The following is a 15364-nucleotide window of genomic DNA, read 5'->3' as shown; positions in this document are numbered from 1 at the left end:
AGCGCCGCGCCGCCGCTCCGGGCCGCCCCCCGCCGAAGCCGCCCCGACACCGCGGGCGCAGCCGCCGCTTCCGGGCGCAGCCGTGCCGTGCCGTGCCGTGCCGTGCCGTGCCTCGGCCTCGACTCGCAGTTCCGGGGCGGCCGAGGATCTCGCTGCTCTCTGGGCCCGGCGCGACCCTTCCTGCGGCCTCGGCCCCGGCCGCGGGAAGCCGAAGCGGCCCTCGGAGCCGCGCATGGACTTTCTGCCGCTGCTGCTGCTCTACCTGTGCCTCGTGCTCGCCGTCGCCGTGCTGTACTGCAGCCACGCGGGGAGCGGGGGCGGCCGCCTGGGCAGGGCTGCCCGCACTGCCGGCCAGGTAAGGGCTGAGCGCGGCGCGGCCTGGCAGCGGGTGGGGGGGACTCCGTACCGGGCCGTGGTGCAGGACGGACGGGACAGCTTTACACTAAGGAGGTATTGCCAGGGAAAGGATAAGGCAGTTCATAGAATCATAATCATAGAATCATAGAATGGCCTGGGTTGAAAAGGACCGCAATGATCATCGAGTCTCAACCCCCTGTTTTGTGCAGGGCTGCCAACTACCAGAGCTGCCGGAGCCACATCCAGCCTGGCCTTGAATGCCTCTGGGATGGGGCATCCACAGCCTCCTTGGGCAACCTGTTCAGTGCGTCACCACCCTCTGAGTGAAAAACTTCCTCCTAATGTCCAACCTAAACCTCCCCTGTCTCAGTTTAAGACCATTCCCCCTCGTCCTTGTGCTGTTTATGGGAGTCTAAACGGACTTTGATCCTGTTTTGTTCCCAGCATCAGCATTTTGCTGTACAGACACTCATCACCGTGGAGAGAAATTTATCATTTGCCCTCATTTCTTAATAGGTACTCGTATGAAACATAGCAACCAGCAGCTAATGCACTGCTGTGCTGCAAGCTCCCGGTTTGGAGAAATGCAACTGACACTGGTGTGCATGCAATAAACAAAGGTAGCCCTAAATAGTGTCCCTGGGCACTTTATTTTAGATGAATTTCTGGCCCTAATTAATGAAGCGTGTAACTCTGGAGGCGCGTTGCAATTGTTTGCTGCGCCCCTTTGAGATCCTTTACAGTATTCTGTGTGTTACGAAGCAACCCACGTGCACACAGCACAGCTGTGCCCAGCTCTGCAGCATCTCCCACCCCCATCTGTTTGCTGAGCTCCGGTTGTGCAGGGAGGTTGCCCTCACTGTACAGCTCTCATCCCTCTGTCATCACCACGAGAGCTTTTTGCTTTGGTGTAGGAAGCGTCTGAGTTACAAGGAGTTGATGTTCTGTGTGTGAGGAAATAATGGGTTTGAATATAAGGTTAGGCTGTAATTAACACGCTGCTGACTTAGTTTTGATTCTGCAGTTGTACGATAGGCTGTGTGTAGCTCTGTCTGTAGCTTGTCTCCTTGCTGCACTGTGCAGTCTCTTTCAGAAAGACTTGTAAGTGGAGCTGCTGATAAGAGGCATACCAGTTAAAAGAAAAATATTTAGCATCTTCTCAGCTCTACATATGTCTTTTGCCTTCTGGTCTTTCACGTCCGAGATAAAAAAGCTGTGACTGTGTTTTCTTTCCCTGTCTGCTAGAAATAGGCTCAGCTGCTCTATTTCTCCCACTGATAAAGCAGAGTGTTGCTATAGAGATGTCATCTTCTGAACAGCAGAGCCAAACAATTCCGCAGTCACACACTGTTGCAGAGGATCCCACTGAATGAAGACAGGCAGTTTTCTTCTTCTCCGTGTCTGGCTGGTTTTGAAATGGCAATTAGGCAGATGTGGAGCTGTCAAACTGAGTTCTAGCTGTAGCTGAAGGGTCTGGGGTGTGCGTTGTGTTGTTGGTTTGTTGTTCTGCTTTTTGGTTTTGTGTGTTTGTTTGTTGATCTTTCTGGAGAATAGCAGGCTTTATCTCTTTGCTTATCTCCCCTTACATCTGTCAGATGTCCCGATGAAGCATATTGTAGTTCAGAAATTGCTCAGTTCTATCCCCTGCTTAGCCAGTTACGCAGTCTGTAACCTGATAAAAGCTCCTTATAACTTTCACACATTAACCCAGATTCACTTCTTTGTGCCTGCTGGGCTTCCAAGAACGTGGAACCTCTCTCTGCTTTTGAGAACCCCAGCAACATGCCCATCAGGAGCTCACGTGCCCCCAGAAATGAGCTTCCTCCCTGGTGATATGGCTGCAGTGATACATAACTGAGGGATTAGCGACTTACCTTCGTATTTGGGCAGGGCACAAGGCAGAAGTGGTGTGCAATTCAGATAAACACAGCCTTTTTATTTTCCTCAGGTGCTGTCATTAGTAATCCCCACTCGGATCCAGAGTGTGACACAGAAGGTGCTCCTCAGGCTCTTTCACACACGGTAATGCACGTTTACTTAATGCTTTTGACATTATTTTTTGCTAATGTTTCTGATTACTGTTGGTGTCCTGTTAGTGTTATCCATAGGTGTTCTCTTTCCGTCAGGAGTGCATGCTGGGCTTATAGATTCCCATTAAGGTTTACCCCGCTGTTGTCTTGCTGTTAGTTGTGTTAAGAAGATGGTACTCTGAAATGTCTGAATGTATTTGATGAATAATGTGGCTCAGTAGCTTCCACTGTAACAGATGTTGATCACACTGGTGGGAAACCACAGCCATGGGAGAATTACAGCAAACTCCCTGGCAGCTGCAGAACGGGTTCAGGCAGAGCTGATGATCCCTGCTCTCTCCCCCTCAAATCCCATTACTCTTAGTCCAGCAGCCTGGATGTGCTGGTGGCTCACAGGAAGCTGCCAATGTCTAGCCTGCTGGATTGAGGTGAATTTAGCAGCATCCTGTAAAATCTGGTGCTTTAAGATCTGTTTCAGAATCTTCTTAAATACTCGTCCTGTGGGGGCAGCAACTCGAGTATGCCACATATTCAGGAGCATAATATTTACAGCTGTTGAATGCACACTGCTGTTTGTTTCCTGCTGTGCAGATTTGCTGGTGTTAGTTAACACTGCCTGAGAGAGAGTGGTTTCACTGTTGAATGTGCAGTCAGCAACAGAGCAATTACCTGATGAGCCTGGTGTAGCTGCCACTGCTGCATTACGATTTGTGCTGGAGGCACTTCGATCCTTCGAGCACACTATTCCACTGCATCACCTCATTCAGCCACAGGATTTTTTGCTCCATGCAGAAGCACAGTGAGGTACAGCACGTGAGGGTGGCTTCTTGTAGCCCCACACTTGAGAGGAGACTCAGCAGGATCTTGTTGGATTGCACACTAGAAACATGTAGGAGAGAGCAGGGTAGGAGAGCTTACGTACAATGCACTTCACACTGCAGTGAAATGCATATTATTAGTGATTTCAAACTGGTAATAAAAGAAAACTGTGCACAGAAGTGTAGTAAGTACAAGTCTCTTTCATAACGTGCATCTTACAGGTAAGTAGGTCTTACAGCATGTGTTTGGAGTTGCTGTGCAGTATGATGCATCCCAACCAAACCAGCACGCCAAGCAGTTGTGCACCTTGCCTCACAGGTTGTAGTCTGCTGACCTTCTGCCACGCTTTCTTTTAGAACAGCTACTTACAGTATATATACTTAGAATATCGTGGTGTTTTAAGATACCTTTTTCTTGGGTTTGCTTTGGTTTCATAGCAGTGCACAGCAAATGTATTTCGGCAGAGCATTTTATAGCCTATTGCTATGGCATGTTTTGGCAGTACCAGGGGACTGTGAGGCTGCACTTCATTAGCTGGTGGAAACTGATCCGAATGATGTGCTGATAATGGATGCAAGTTTAGTTGGCATATTTAAAGGAGTGTACGTGTGAAGAAGAGAAGGCGAAGCTACTGGGTGGAGAGAGCACTTAATATGCAATCTGTGCTGGCTCAGAAACCTGAAAGAGGTGTCTCCTTGCATATGGAAAGCCTTTGCTGAGTGTATTTGATCAGGATGCTGAGTATTAACTAAACCATCTCCTTGCTGTTGCAGAAACTATTTGTTTGTTGTCCTGCACATAGCCTTGCAAGCAGCAGTTTATGCCGAATACACATGGGAAGTGTTTGTTTACTGCTGGGAGTTGGAGTTCCACCTCGTGATGCTGCTGCTGCCCTACCTGCTGCTGGCTGGGAACATGGGCTGCTTCATTCTCTGCTCCTGCGCCAACCCTGGTAAGCTCGTGCTGAATGTGGGCTGTGGCTGTTTGAAAATAGAACCTAAAAATGTTGCTAATACCAATACTTGTACTTTTTTGTCTTGTTTCTTTCACAGGTGTAATAACAAAATCAAATCACGCATCACTGATGAAGACTTATGCATACGATGGTGTATTATTTCAGAAAGGCACTGTGTGTGCTACGTGCAACATGGAAAAGCCAGCCAGGTCAAAACATTGCAGTAAGAACTTTAACTTCCTTTACAAGCAAAACAACACATTCCCAAATTAATTCTTTGTCGATAATTGCAGTTCATACTACATCTGTTCTGTTACCCAGTCCAACGCACGTAGAACTTCGTTCAGTTTTAGCAGGGTTCCACATCACAGCCGCCCTTTGCCCATTCGTGCTGTATTTGTTCTCACAGAAATGACCAGTTCTGAAGGTATCTCTTTGGGTCAGGGCCAGATAAGCTGTTGAATATCTAAAGGTGAAATAAAAATGATTGCCTGACAAGAGCTGAGTTCAGAATTTCTCGTTTCCCTGGCAGAATTTGCTGCTGTCATCATCACTTCAAATAAAGCAGGGAGTTACAGTCCCTCCCTTCCACGTGCTGTGTTAGGCTGTATTGCCAGAGAAAGCAGAATGTTTGAGCTGCAGTCTCGGTAAATACAATTAAGAAATGAGGTACACATCTTTGTTTTGCATGCTGTTTATTTGGTGGTGAGTAGTTGAATTTCCTTTAATTTACACGGTCACCTAAATCGTGACCGCAATTCTCATTTTTTTCCTTGAATGCAAAGCTGTCCTAAACTGTGTAAAGATTGAATCGATCACTTAAAATCGAATGATTGACTTGCCTTGTTGCTCGCTTTTGATCAGGTTTTTGTGACATCTGTGTGCATCGTTTTGATCACCACTGTGTGTGGGTCAACAACTGCATCGGTGCCTTCAATGCAAAGTATTTCTTCCTCTACCTCTTCACACTGACTGTGATGGCTGCAACCATTGCAAGCATCACCGCAGCGTTTCTCATCCAAGTGGTGCTGCTGTCAAACATGATGCATGGCAGTTACATTGATGACCAAGGACAGGAGCACGCTGTTGAGATTCCCTTTCTCGTCCAGGTAAGCTTACAAGCTATTAGCCTGTAAAAAGATTTATCTGTGTCTTTGCTTATGGAGATCTCCAGGTCCACCTGTTTTCACAGGCAGAATGTAAACAGATGGCAGTTCTTTACTGACTTACACAGCTATTTAAGTTTAGAAAACTCACTGGAGAATACTTTTAACAATATGGGATTTTTCTCATTGCATTCCCATTCTTTGGATTTTTGTGTCCCAACTGCTTTAACTCAGCAGATCTGATACATGAAAATGACTACATTCCAGTGACCATCTATTTTAGTATGGGCTAGGAAATGGCCATCAATTCTTGAGATAAGGCTGGTAAAGCAGGACCCTTCTACCCTGGAATTTACATCCTTGAATATTTTCTCACACATTTAAGCAGAGAGTGGCTGAGTCACTCTGGTACTTCAGTCATTTTGCTTTTCATTCCCTTCATCCATTTCTGTAGTATGGCAGTGAGGTGATGTGTAGCAAATGCTCTGTTCTCTTATGCTGTGTGATTTGATAGCCCAGCTTTATAACCAAATCATTGTTTTCTTTTCTTTGCAGCACCTTTTCTTGACTTTTCCTAGGATTGTCTTCATGCTTGGTTTTGTTATTCTTCTCACACTTATACTGGGTGCATACTGCTGTTTCAACCTATACTTGGCCTTAACCAACCAAACTTTCAACGAATGGTATAAATGCAGGAGATACAGGCATTCCCATCATCTAACATTGCAGCCTTGTGACAGACAAGTTGTCTACAAAAACGTTTATGCTAAAGGAGTCTGGATGAATTTAAAGGAAATCTTTAAGTCTCCTGCAGTGCTGGAAAGAAAGAAGAAAAAATGAAGATAATGCTCTTCATTGTGGGTTTTTTTTTTTTTACTTTTTGTAAAATGTGCTTTGATACCACAGGGGACTTTGTTCAAATAAGAAAAGAAACAACTTCAATTAGTTGGAAACTCTTCATGAAGGTGGTCAGTCTTCCAGAAAGCAAAAGCTGGAGCTCCTGCAAGTTTATCTCTAACACTACTCAGATCAGCTGTGAAAGCAACTTGTTTGTCTTCTCAGACACAACTGCAGTCCAGAAGCTTGCTGTACTCGAGTTAGGTTCAGCTAAGGTACAGTACATAATGAACTTATATATATATATGGTTACTGTTTGTATGCTGCAAAATATATGCCACAGTGTAATTGGCAATTGGAGTTCCTGAGTTACTTCAGTATATCTTATGTACATCTTCCTGCAGGATACCTTAGAGGAACATAACGATGCCACACATATGGAAGCAGTAAACATCTGAATGCACTGATTTGCCTATTACTTACACTGTGTTTGCTCTGTAGAAAGATAGTAAGTCACAGCTGACAGCAATATTCTAATTAACAGTAGCTCAGCAGAACTCTATTTAAGTTACTCAGTGAGGTGCTGGTAGTAAACTTGCTGGCATGGAGATGCCAGCGTGGACCAACAGAGAGCACAGTGAATCTCTCTGTGCAGTAGCAAGGGAGGAGCTAACAAAGAGCTGTTGTGAGCTTTGAGGACGCTTCATCTTTTTGTGAGTACCTTTGCTTGGCCAATGTTTATCCTATTAGCAGTATGTAGAAGGTGTTGCTTGTATTAAAAAACAGGAATACTCAGATTCAGCAGTTTGCAGAATCGATGTTGTACAGCAAATCTGAATGAGTATGGAACACATTACTTAACAGAAGGGAATCTACAAGTGCTGCTCTTTAGCTGCTGAATCTCTTTTGATGCCCCTTCTCAGCAATTTCACAAGATGTTGCTTTAGTAATGCTATAACGGTGGGCTTCTGATAAATTTCAGCATCCTGAAAAGAGTATTAAAAACGGTGGTTGAGCTCTGGAGATGCAGGTTCTGGCAGATTACAAACTTAAGCCTTCTGGCATTTCTCATTTTCATTCTGTTATTTGAAATTCTGACTCTGCTGAAGGTATTTCTTTGCATTTCTGGCATTTTGCTGCAAAGGAGGTTAATGGCTGCTGAAGCTGTTTCTTGGCCTGCCCTCCTGCATTCACAAAATGGACCCCATTAGAAATACAGCAATAATATGGTTTTCTAGTTCTCTACTGGGATTTCTCTAGGTGAACTCTGAAGGGCCCTTTATCAGTGGACTTAAAAAAAACCCCACACTCTGACTTAACCATCAAAGAGAGAAGTAAATGTATGGCTATGGAAGTAACCTTCTGTAATCCCTCTGACTGGAATTCAGCTGTAGATCACTTGAAAGATCTCCAAAAGCATAGATGCACAAATCTGAGCTTGCAGAGATTTGCTTGGGGTGAAAACTTGTTTTTGACTCACCAAAAGATGAGGGTTTCTTAAGCACAGTGTTATGTGCCCTGTTCTTCTTCCAGAAATTTCTCTGAGTGATAATATAGCAGAAATAATAGGAAGAGCATAGTAAGAACTTTAAATAACTTTATTTTTAAAAATCTATTTACATGCCTAATCTGTACAATATGCAATTACAAATCCATCTATGGTTCTAAAAAATTAATATACAATATGGCTTTACACACCAACAGACTAGCTCTCAGAGCAGCCTGTCTGGCTTTGCAAGGGTACAACGATGCATTCTTTATAGACCAGTACATAAGGCTACTTGTCCAGGATATAAAATACTTTTTAAAAAAAAATACTGCAGTACCATGCCTTAGGAGGAGTAAAGTAGTGAGGTTAAAGGCATGAAAGCGTTTGACTGGTGGTAAATGGACACCAGAACTCCTTAGGTTTGGTTTTCTTGGTTTGTTTTAAATGCATACGATTAATTTTAGTCATCTCTTATGAGATCCTACATACTTGCTGCACTTTCTGAATCCTTTTAAGCACCAAGATGCTACTGTCCTGTGGTCAGAGGTAAATGCTTTGCAAAGGAGCTGCACAAAAAACTGAGACTGTCAAAGGTGGCATAGTGGTCACTTTCACAGTAAACCCATGCAGAGGGCTTTAACTACTGTCATTTACATTTGAAACAGAAAACATCTCAGGGCTGTACCATCCTGTTAAGCCATTTACCTATAGAAACACTCTGTCCCTTGCTCTCTGAACTGTAATGGCAAACTTAGGACTGATCAAACTCCCCAACCTGGAGAAAAACAGTAAGTTTAACATCTGTCAGTAGCTGCACGCTGTTCATTACACAATCACAGTCTGGACTTCCACCTCCCCTTCCTGGGAGGCAATAACAAACTCTCCTGTATGTTCCATTATTTCAATGTCCTCTGATGCCACCATCGTCACTGTTGCTTCTTCTGTCTCGATGCTACCTTCTGTTGTCAGCACTGCTCCTTCTCCAATGGCAGAAGCCAGTGTCATAGCGACCTGCTCTGTGAGGCTTTCAGGGGTTGCAATGGTGATGGTGTCTGCAGCATCTGTGGTTACTTCAGAGTTTTCTGCCACGGTGACATTCTGTACGATGATCTGGTGACCAGAGTTTGCTTGATTTACTATTTGTTGCACAACCTTCATAATGTGACTGTCAACCTACGTTATGAGAAAAGAGGCAAGTTATTTCTTGACGTGTTGCATTGTCAGAAGTACAGTCATGGTCACAGCTGAAAACCATGCTTGATGATCAGCAGTGCAGTACAGCAAGCAGCGTTTAGTTTCTGTTTCCTCCCGCTGTTCACTGAAGCTCTCACGTACCCAAGAAAAGCAAAGTCTTAGAACATGCATCTTGTGTTACTGAAGATGTTTTGCCAGCAGGGTACTCCCTGGATTTAAGTCAAAGTACTGTTTGTGGCAAAATCTTAACAGTGCATACTTAATTGTTCAGGACAGGCTGGCTACAACTGAGGAGCCTCTGATTTTGCAACAGCCACTACTTTGAGCCTTCAGGAATTCATTGAGAGGACAATTTCTCAAAGGCTGAAGTGGCATCGTACAACTCTACTTAGCCAGCAGCTACAGTCTCATGTACTAAGAACTACAAGTTATTAGCCTTTATCACTGACAGGGTCTGGGGTTAGACTGAGCTTTGTTCAAACTCAGTATGGCCACGGTTATTATTTTATAGAGACAAGTCTGCAGAACTGCTTATTTAGCATGGCTTCCAGACACTCGAAGCAGTTAATTACACCTACATGGGAGTCAAAGAAAGTACAGTTTAAGTAAGTGGCTGCTTTACCTCATGTCTTGTTCCCTCCATTATTTCAGTAGCTTCACTGGTCTCCATATCTTCAGTAGCAGTCTTGAAAGACAAAATGGGGTGATTCCTTTTTTAGATTATTAGTTTAAAAAGAATTCTATTTCCAGGATAAAAGAGATCAAGATCTTTTATAAAATCATCCTGTTTCCCCCCCACAATGCAGCAACTACTCTAAAGACAACTCCTTAATTTTTTCTCCAAATCCCATTATAAATGGCTACTTCACAATAATGCAGAAATAACTGAAAGAGGACATCCTTTCTCAGCAGGATTCTGCCAACTGGCAGATTTTTCTCCTATTAGTAGCAGCCCCAGTGTTTACTATGGCAGCACTAAACAGACTCAATGAATGGACTGTTATTCTGCAGATGAGAGCTGGCTCCTTGTCACACAGAGGGAGAAAGCAAAATGCATCAATTGTTGCTTTTTGATGGCCAGAGTTAAAAATTGTTTCAGACAAAATAAGCTAACCAGAAATGGGAGAAGAATAAACTGAAGTTGAAGGAAAGCCGAAGCAAGTGTGAGAGGTCAGAAAATCTTGAACAGTCAGAAGTTGTTAGTCTCAGCCTTCTGGTTAAGTACTGCCAGCCTTCCCCACGTCCTCATTTTCCTGCCTCTGTTATGTGCAGGACAACAAGGCTGCTTGCTCGCTTCTTACCTCAATGATGTATTCCTGAGTGTCTGCCACCACTGAAGAAAACTCTACCAAAACAGTATGAGGATCTTCAGAGATGACTGTTGCAGCTAAATTGTCAGCTGACTGGCTTTCCTCAGATACCATCACTTCCTCCACCTCTTTCAAAGCCAGAAGGCAGCCACCTGCATGGAATTCCAAAAATGCCATAAAAAGACAATTTACATAACCGACATAAATGTGAGAATACCTGGCAAATGCTATGCAACACTAAGGGAAAAAAAAAAACCAACCTAAAAAAACCAAGAAGTCTGCATCCCCTCTTTTGATGCAACAGAGATGCAGATAACCAAATGGCCTTAGATGAAGATCATTACAATCACTCTAAATATTTCACACCCTGAAAAATCACCATCGTTCTGCCAAAAAGCAACTCGTCCAAACCTGATCCTGGAAGAAAGCACGCATCTGCCCTTACTGCAACAGAGACAAACCTGGCCATCTCACCTTTGGTCTTTAAGTGCCTGTTGAGAGTGCCATGCTCCGCGAAGCCTCGCCCACACTTGTAACACTTGAAAGGCTTTTCCCCCGTGTGATGGCGGATGTGGCGGACCAGAGAGCCCTTCTCCCGAAAGCCCCGGCTGCAGTACTGACACACGTAAGGCTTGTCCTCCAAATGCGTACGGAAGTGAACTTGCTGGGCGTTCTGTAGAGAGAGAAGTACCAAGAGCAGCTAAAGGGAATGACTAAATCAAGCAAGCACTATTTCAGCTTCCAGTGTAAAAGTCAGCGTTTGAGGACTTCTCACCTAAGGCATGATAAAGATGTTTGTATTATTAGTTTTCATACATGAAGGAACAGTTTACTCAGAACTATGACTTAACATTGCCCCTCTTGTCCCTACTGATACAAAAGCGTCTTCTGCTCTTGTAAGAGGAGAGGAGCTGGCATTTGTTTGTTCAGCAGTGAAGCCTCCTGGCTTATCCCAAACCCAAGCTCTGGAAAGGAAACTCTCAGAGCAAACCTGACGCAAGGCAGACACACCTTGGTTTTGTACCGTTTGCCACACTTTGGACAGGAGTACGGTCGCTCATCAGAATGCACCCTTCGATGCCCCTTGACGTGTGCAATAGTCTTGTAGAGCTTGCCACACTCTCCACAGCGGAAACGCCGTTCGTTGACGTGCACCTCCTGATGCTTTTTTAACAGGTAGCCCTTCGTGAACTCTTTGCCACATTCCTCGCACTTAAAAGGCTTGTAATCTGGAGAGAGAAAGCATTAATGACAGAAATGCTTTAAATTGGCCCCTTCACAAAACTACCTCTGCAGATGCCAGGCAGGTCCTGAAACATGGAGCCTTTTTGTTAAGCTCTAGAACAAAGCGTAAAAGAATTACAAAACCAATTGCTCTGCTCCTCTCATGTTTTGTGTTAAGCATCAACAGAATTTGTATGGCTGAAGTCTGTGTAAAGGCAAAGAATGTGAAACAATGAAAATTACACTGTGTTCAAGATCATGGTAAGACAGGATGCATTGTAGACAACAGCTATGCATTGTAGCCTTACCTAAATGTCCTTTGATGTGCGTTTCAAGGGAAGCAGCTTCACTAAAAGCTTCATTACAGTGAGGGCAAACGTAACTTTTGTACCCATTTGTTCTTTCAGCATCTGTCTATTGGAAAGAAAATGGTACAGTATATATGTTTTTTACTGCACTGTACAGTAAGTTTTGGTAACTAAATTCCCAATTAAATACTCCAGCTTTCACCCCCATCCGCCCAGAAAAGATTGATATTGTTAACAGGACTGTGCACCAACATGCATGAAAAACATGCAGTAAAAACTGGCACAAAGGGACAGTGCATGGAAGATAACATGCAGTGTAGTCAGGATTACACTACTGTTCACAACCAAGTGCAGGCACAGAAGATATTAAGAAATTAATCTACGAAGTGCAAACATACAGGCTCTGATTGTTCTACTTCAGCATGCTGTTCTCCACATGGCTCCTCTTCTGCTTGCACCACTTCATTTTTTATTTCTTCTGTAGCAGCTACAGCAGCCTCATCTGCCTTCTGCATTTCTTCCACAGCAACTCTCTCTATCACAATGCCGGAATTCCTCATGGCCTGCCTCAGCAGATTCTCACTGTTTGTTTCCCCCTCACATGGCAGCTCCTTAGGATGCGACTGCTAGAGGAATAAATAGTCCAAAACTTGGTACAACAAAGGCACAGGCTTTTTGTGATATTTGCTTGAAAAATCAAAGAGAATGATCTTAAATTGGGAAGGTGAGACCAATCTGTACTCTGACAATGGGAATCAAGGAATGAGCTTTTGCTTCTGTCAGAGTCTTGCAGCAGTGCATGATCAGTACAAAAACTGGATTTTGCATCATCCAGTAATGAACCCTATGCATCTCAATGCATGTTCCACACTCAGACAGGGTCAGAGCAGAGTTTGCCTTCTTTGCTTTCAGATGAGAGAGGAGCTAATTATTCATTTATTTTTCACTGCACAGATTTATACTTAGCACATAAGAAAATTTCATGAGGTAAAACCCTTCTAACTACTTCCTGCATAAAATACACGATAGATATTCAAGAGAAATGACACTCACATCTTCGTCCAGAGATTTTGAATCTACAACAGGAAGCTCCTGCATTTGGACATGGACTTCATGAAGAACGTTGCCTTTTGCATCTGTCACTAGATGAATCACAGGTGAGGTCTCGATGGATTCACTCGCTATTGATGGAACAGTTTCTGAGTTTGAACTACAGGATCCTTCAAGAAAAGCAGAATGAATCACCTGATGTACTGCCCACCCCTCATCGATTTACTGTGCCCTACAATAAATGTGTGTTAGAATATAAGTGCCTGTTAAGACCATCCTTGTAACACACTCTCTATAATATTCTTTATAGCCTGGCATCAACTACGTGCACTTTGGGTTAATAGTTTTGATCTATATAAAAAGGACATTTTCCAGTGAAAGAGATAAACTGAATATCAATGCAAAATGTTTCTTAAATGAAAAAGAACATATAGTTCAGGTGCCAGGAGCATGCTTGGTTTTGTCAGGTCTAAGGCAGTTATTCACAGCATCACTGACCTGTGGGCAAATCATCTTTATTGACTACTATTTCCTTGTTCACGTTGAAGCGAATTTTTTCAGTGCAAGGTGTCAGAGACTTCAGGTGCCGAGTCAGCGCTCCTGATTCCCGGAAGCTTTTCCCACATTTCTTACATTTGTAAGGTCTTTCATCTGGGAACGACAAGAATCAAAGTAACAGTATTAAACCATCAGGTGCCAGTTTAAGTTCTGTGTGACAGACTTACAGAAGAGTGCTTTCGACTACTTACAGCAAGCAGATTATGCTTATCTCACAACCCTGCACTGCCTCCCAGCATCCCAGACATCAGGGAACTCAACAGTGTCAACTCAGCTCAGTGGAAGATGGAAAGCAGCGATAAACTCCGCTCTAAAGTACACTGGATAACAACACACAGTGCACCCCAGCAACAAGGAGCAATTTGGAGTACTCTTACCAGTATGACGCCGATGGTGTCGAATCAGAGACCCCTTTGTCCTAAAGGAAGTTCCACAGAGTTTACATTCATAGTCCTTTCTGCTGCTGTGAGTGATCATGTGAGCTTTGAGGATGCTTGCCTGGGGTAGGAATCACATTTTGAAAGAAGTTTCAAAACAAGTTAAATATTCTATATTTCAATGATAAAAAGCAAAAACGTTCTTTTTCAAGGGTGAAGCTCTAATTTCAAAGTATAGCACGCTGCAGAAAAGCATACTGTCATCAAGTCTTGTCTCAGTATAACAGCTAGCCTCAGTATTGCACTAACTCAAACAGCACAGAAGTTATACTTACCGTTTTAAATGTCTTCTGGCACAACTCACACACATACCGCCCTTCTTTATTGACCAGAAGCTTAACCTTTATCAGCTCTGTGGCAATATCCTGCTCCTGATCGTCGGGGTTGCCTTGCTCTTCCGTGACATCGCCATCAATGTGACCATTTGGGTTTTCAAAAACGTGGTCTCCTGCCACAATGACTTCTTTTATGTGCCCACTACCTGGGAAAAGGACACAGACAGTTATGTTCTGTACCGACGACAGCTTTACATGCCTACCTCATATCAATGTGTTTCTCCAGAATGTCAAGTGGTAGGAAGGAAAAAACAGATGTTTGAACCCTGGGACACTTGTCTTTGTAAAGCTTTTGTTATTGATATTAGAACAGACGCTTTGGAATGAAAGCACCTTGAGGATAACGCTCAGCCCCGAGCGTGTAACACAGAAATGTCATTTATTGGCCACAGCACAGATGACACAGGGAAGGATGCTGGACAAGTGAGCCAACCTCTAACACAGAGCAATAAAAGGCAGACGCTCACCTACGATAGCCGACGCATTGCCGATCTCCTCTGCTATCGAGGACGCTTCCACGACGATATGAGCAACAGTTATGGACTCCTCAACCGCGGGAACGACCTGTGGGGGCAGAGATGGTGTCAACAGGAAGGGCTGAGCCCTCCGAAGTCACCGTGCCGCCCTCAGCCCTCGGAACGGGCACCGGGACCCCGCTGTCACCTTCGGTCCCTCGGGGCCGAGGGGCGGCTCCGGGCCGCGCTGGCAGCGCTTCTGGATCTTGTGCTGCACGAACTCCTCCAGGGAGGTGAACTCCGCCTGGCAGCGCCCGCACTTGTGCACGTCATCCTCGTCTGCAACGTAAATTCGGTCGGCGGGTTCGGAAACTGCGGGGATCGCGCCCAAACCGGAGCTGCCGGCGCTCCTACCGAGCCCGTCGCGGCCGGGCCCCCGCCGCCCCCCGGCCCCGCTCCGCCCGGGCCCCGCCGGTACCTTCCTCGCTGAAGGGCGCCGAGAGGCTGAGGAAGGCGCCGGACCCGGCGCTGGGCCCGGAGCCCGCGGCCGCCGCCCCCTCCCGCTCCTCGGCTGCGGCTGCCGTAAGCGCCGCCGGCCCCGCGCTCGTTGCCACCGCGGCCTCCATGTCGCAACGCGCCGCACCGCCAAGATGGCGGCTTTACGGCCGTGTCGTCATAACAACGGGCCGCGTGCCGCGGGACGGCGGCCGAAGGGGCTCGACGGGAAACGCGGTCCCGAGCGGGGGTTCCGGGAACGCTCTCGGTCCGACGGCCTTCGGGCGGTGTCCCCGCGCCCCCCCCTTTGATCTTTGACCCCGCGCCCCCATGAACCCGAGCCTAACGAGCTACTACGCGAGGCGGCGGGGCGGGCGGGCCTCGCGGCGGGGCCGCCCATCGGGC

General features: G+C 45.4%; 2 protein-coding genes across 3 annotated transcripts; one reads left to right on the top strand and one right to left on the bottom strand.

Moving 5' to 3' along the window:
- Positions 1-114: 114 nt before the first annotated feature.
- Positions 115-12938, top strand: ZDHHC4 (zinc finger DHHC-type containing 4). The gene is made up of 7 exons (XM_015294478.4): positions 115-355; positions 2306-2379; positions 3980-4158; positions 4259-4384; positions 5026-5270; positions 5823-6817; positions 9799-12938. Exons 1-6 carry the CDS (start codon positions 233-235, stop codon positions 6105-6107), a joined length of 1032 nt encoding a protein of 343 aa, XP_015149964.2. The 5' UTR covers positions 115-232; the 3' UTR covers positions 6108-6817; positions 9799-12938.
- E4F1 (E4F transcription factor 1) lies at positions 7685-15111 on the bottom strand. 2 transcript variants are annotated; one of them, XM_015294472.4, is made up of 14 exons: positions 14943-15111; positions 14673-14803; positions 14477-14573; positions 13950-14155; positions 13615-13735; positions 13178-13330; positions 12683-12849; positions 12028-12255; positions 11630-11735; positions 11109-11326; positions 10572-10770; positions 10089-10249; positions 9410-9472; positions 7685-8766 (listed from the first exon to the last, which is right to left on the bottom strand). In XM_015294472.4, the coding sequence occupies exons 1-14, from the start codon at positions 15088-15090 to the stop codon at positions 8419-8421; spliced, it is 2346 nt and encodes a 781-aa protein (XP_015149958.2). In that variant the 5' UTR covers positions 15091-15111; the 3' UTR covers positions 7685-8418. The 2 variants fall into 2 exon arrangements, with proteins under 2 accessions (XP_015149958.2, XP_015149959.2); XM_015294473.4 differs by having other exon boundaries at positions 12028-12252.
- Between the last annotated feature and the right edge of the window lie 253 nt (positions 15112-15364).

Source organism: Gallus gallus, chromosome 14, assembly GCF_016699485.2.
Source record: "Gallus gallus isolate bGalGal1 chromosome 14, bGalGal1.mat.broiler.GRCg7b, whole genome shotgun sequence".
NCBI classification, from domain to species: Eukaryota; Metazoa; Chordata; class Aves; order Galliformes; family Phasianidae; genus Gallus; species Gallus gallus.
Note: the sequence above shows the minus strand (reverse complement) of the source record. Positions and strands in the feature narration are given on the sequence as shown.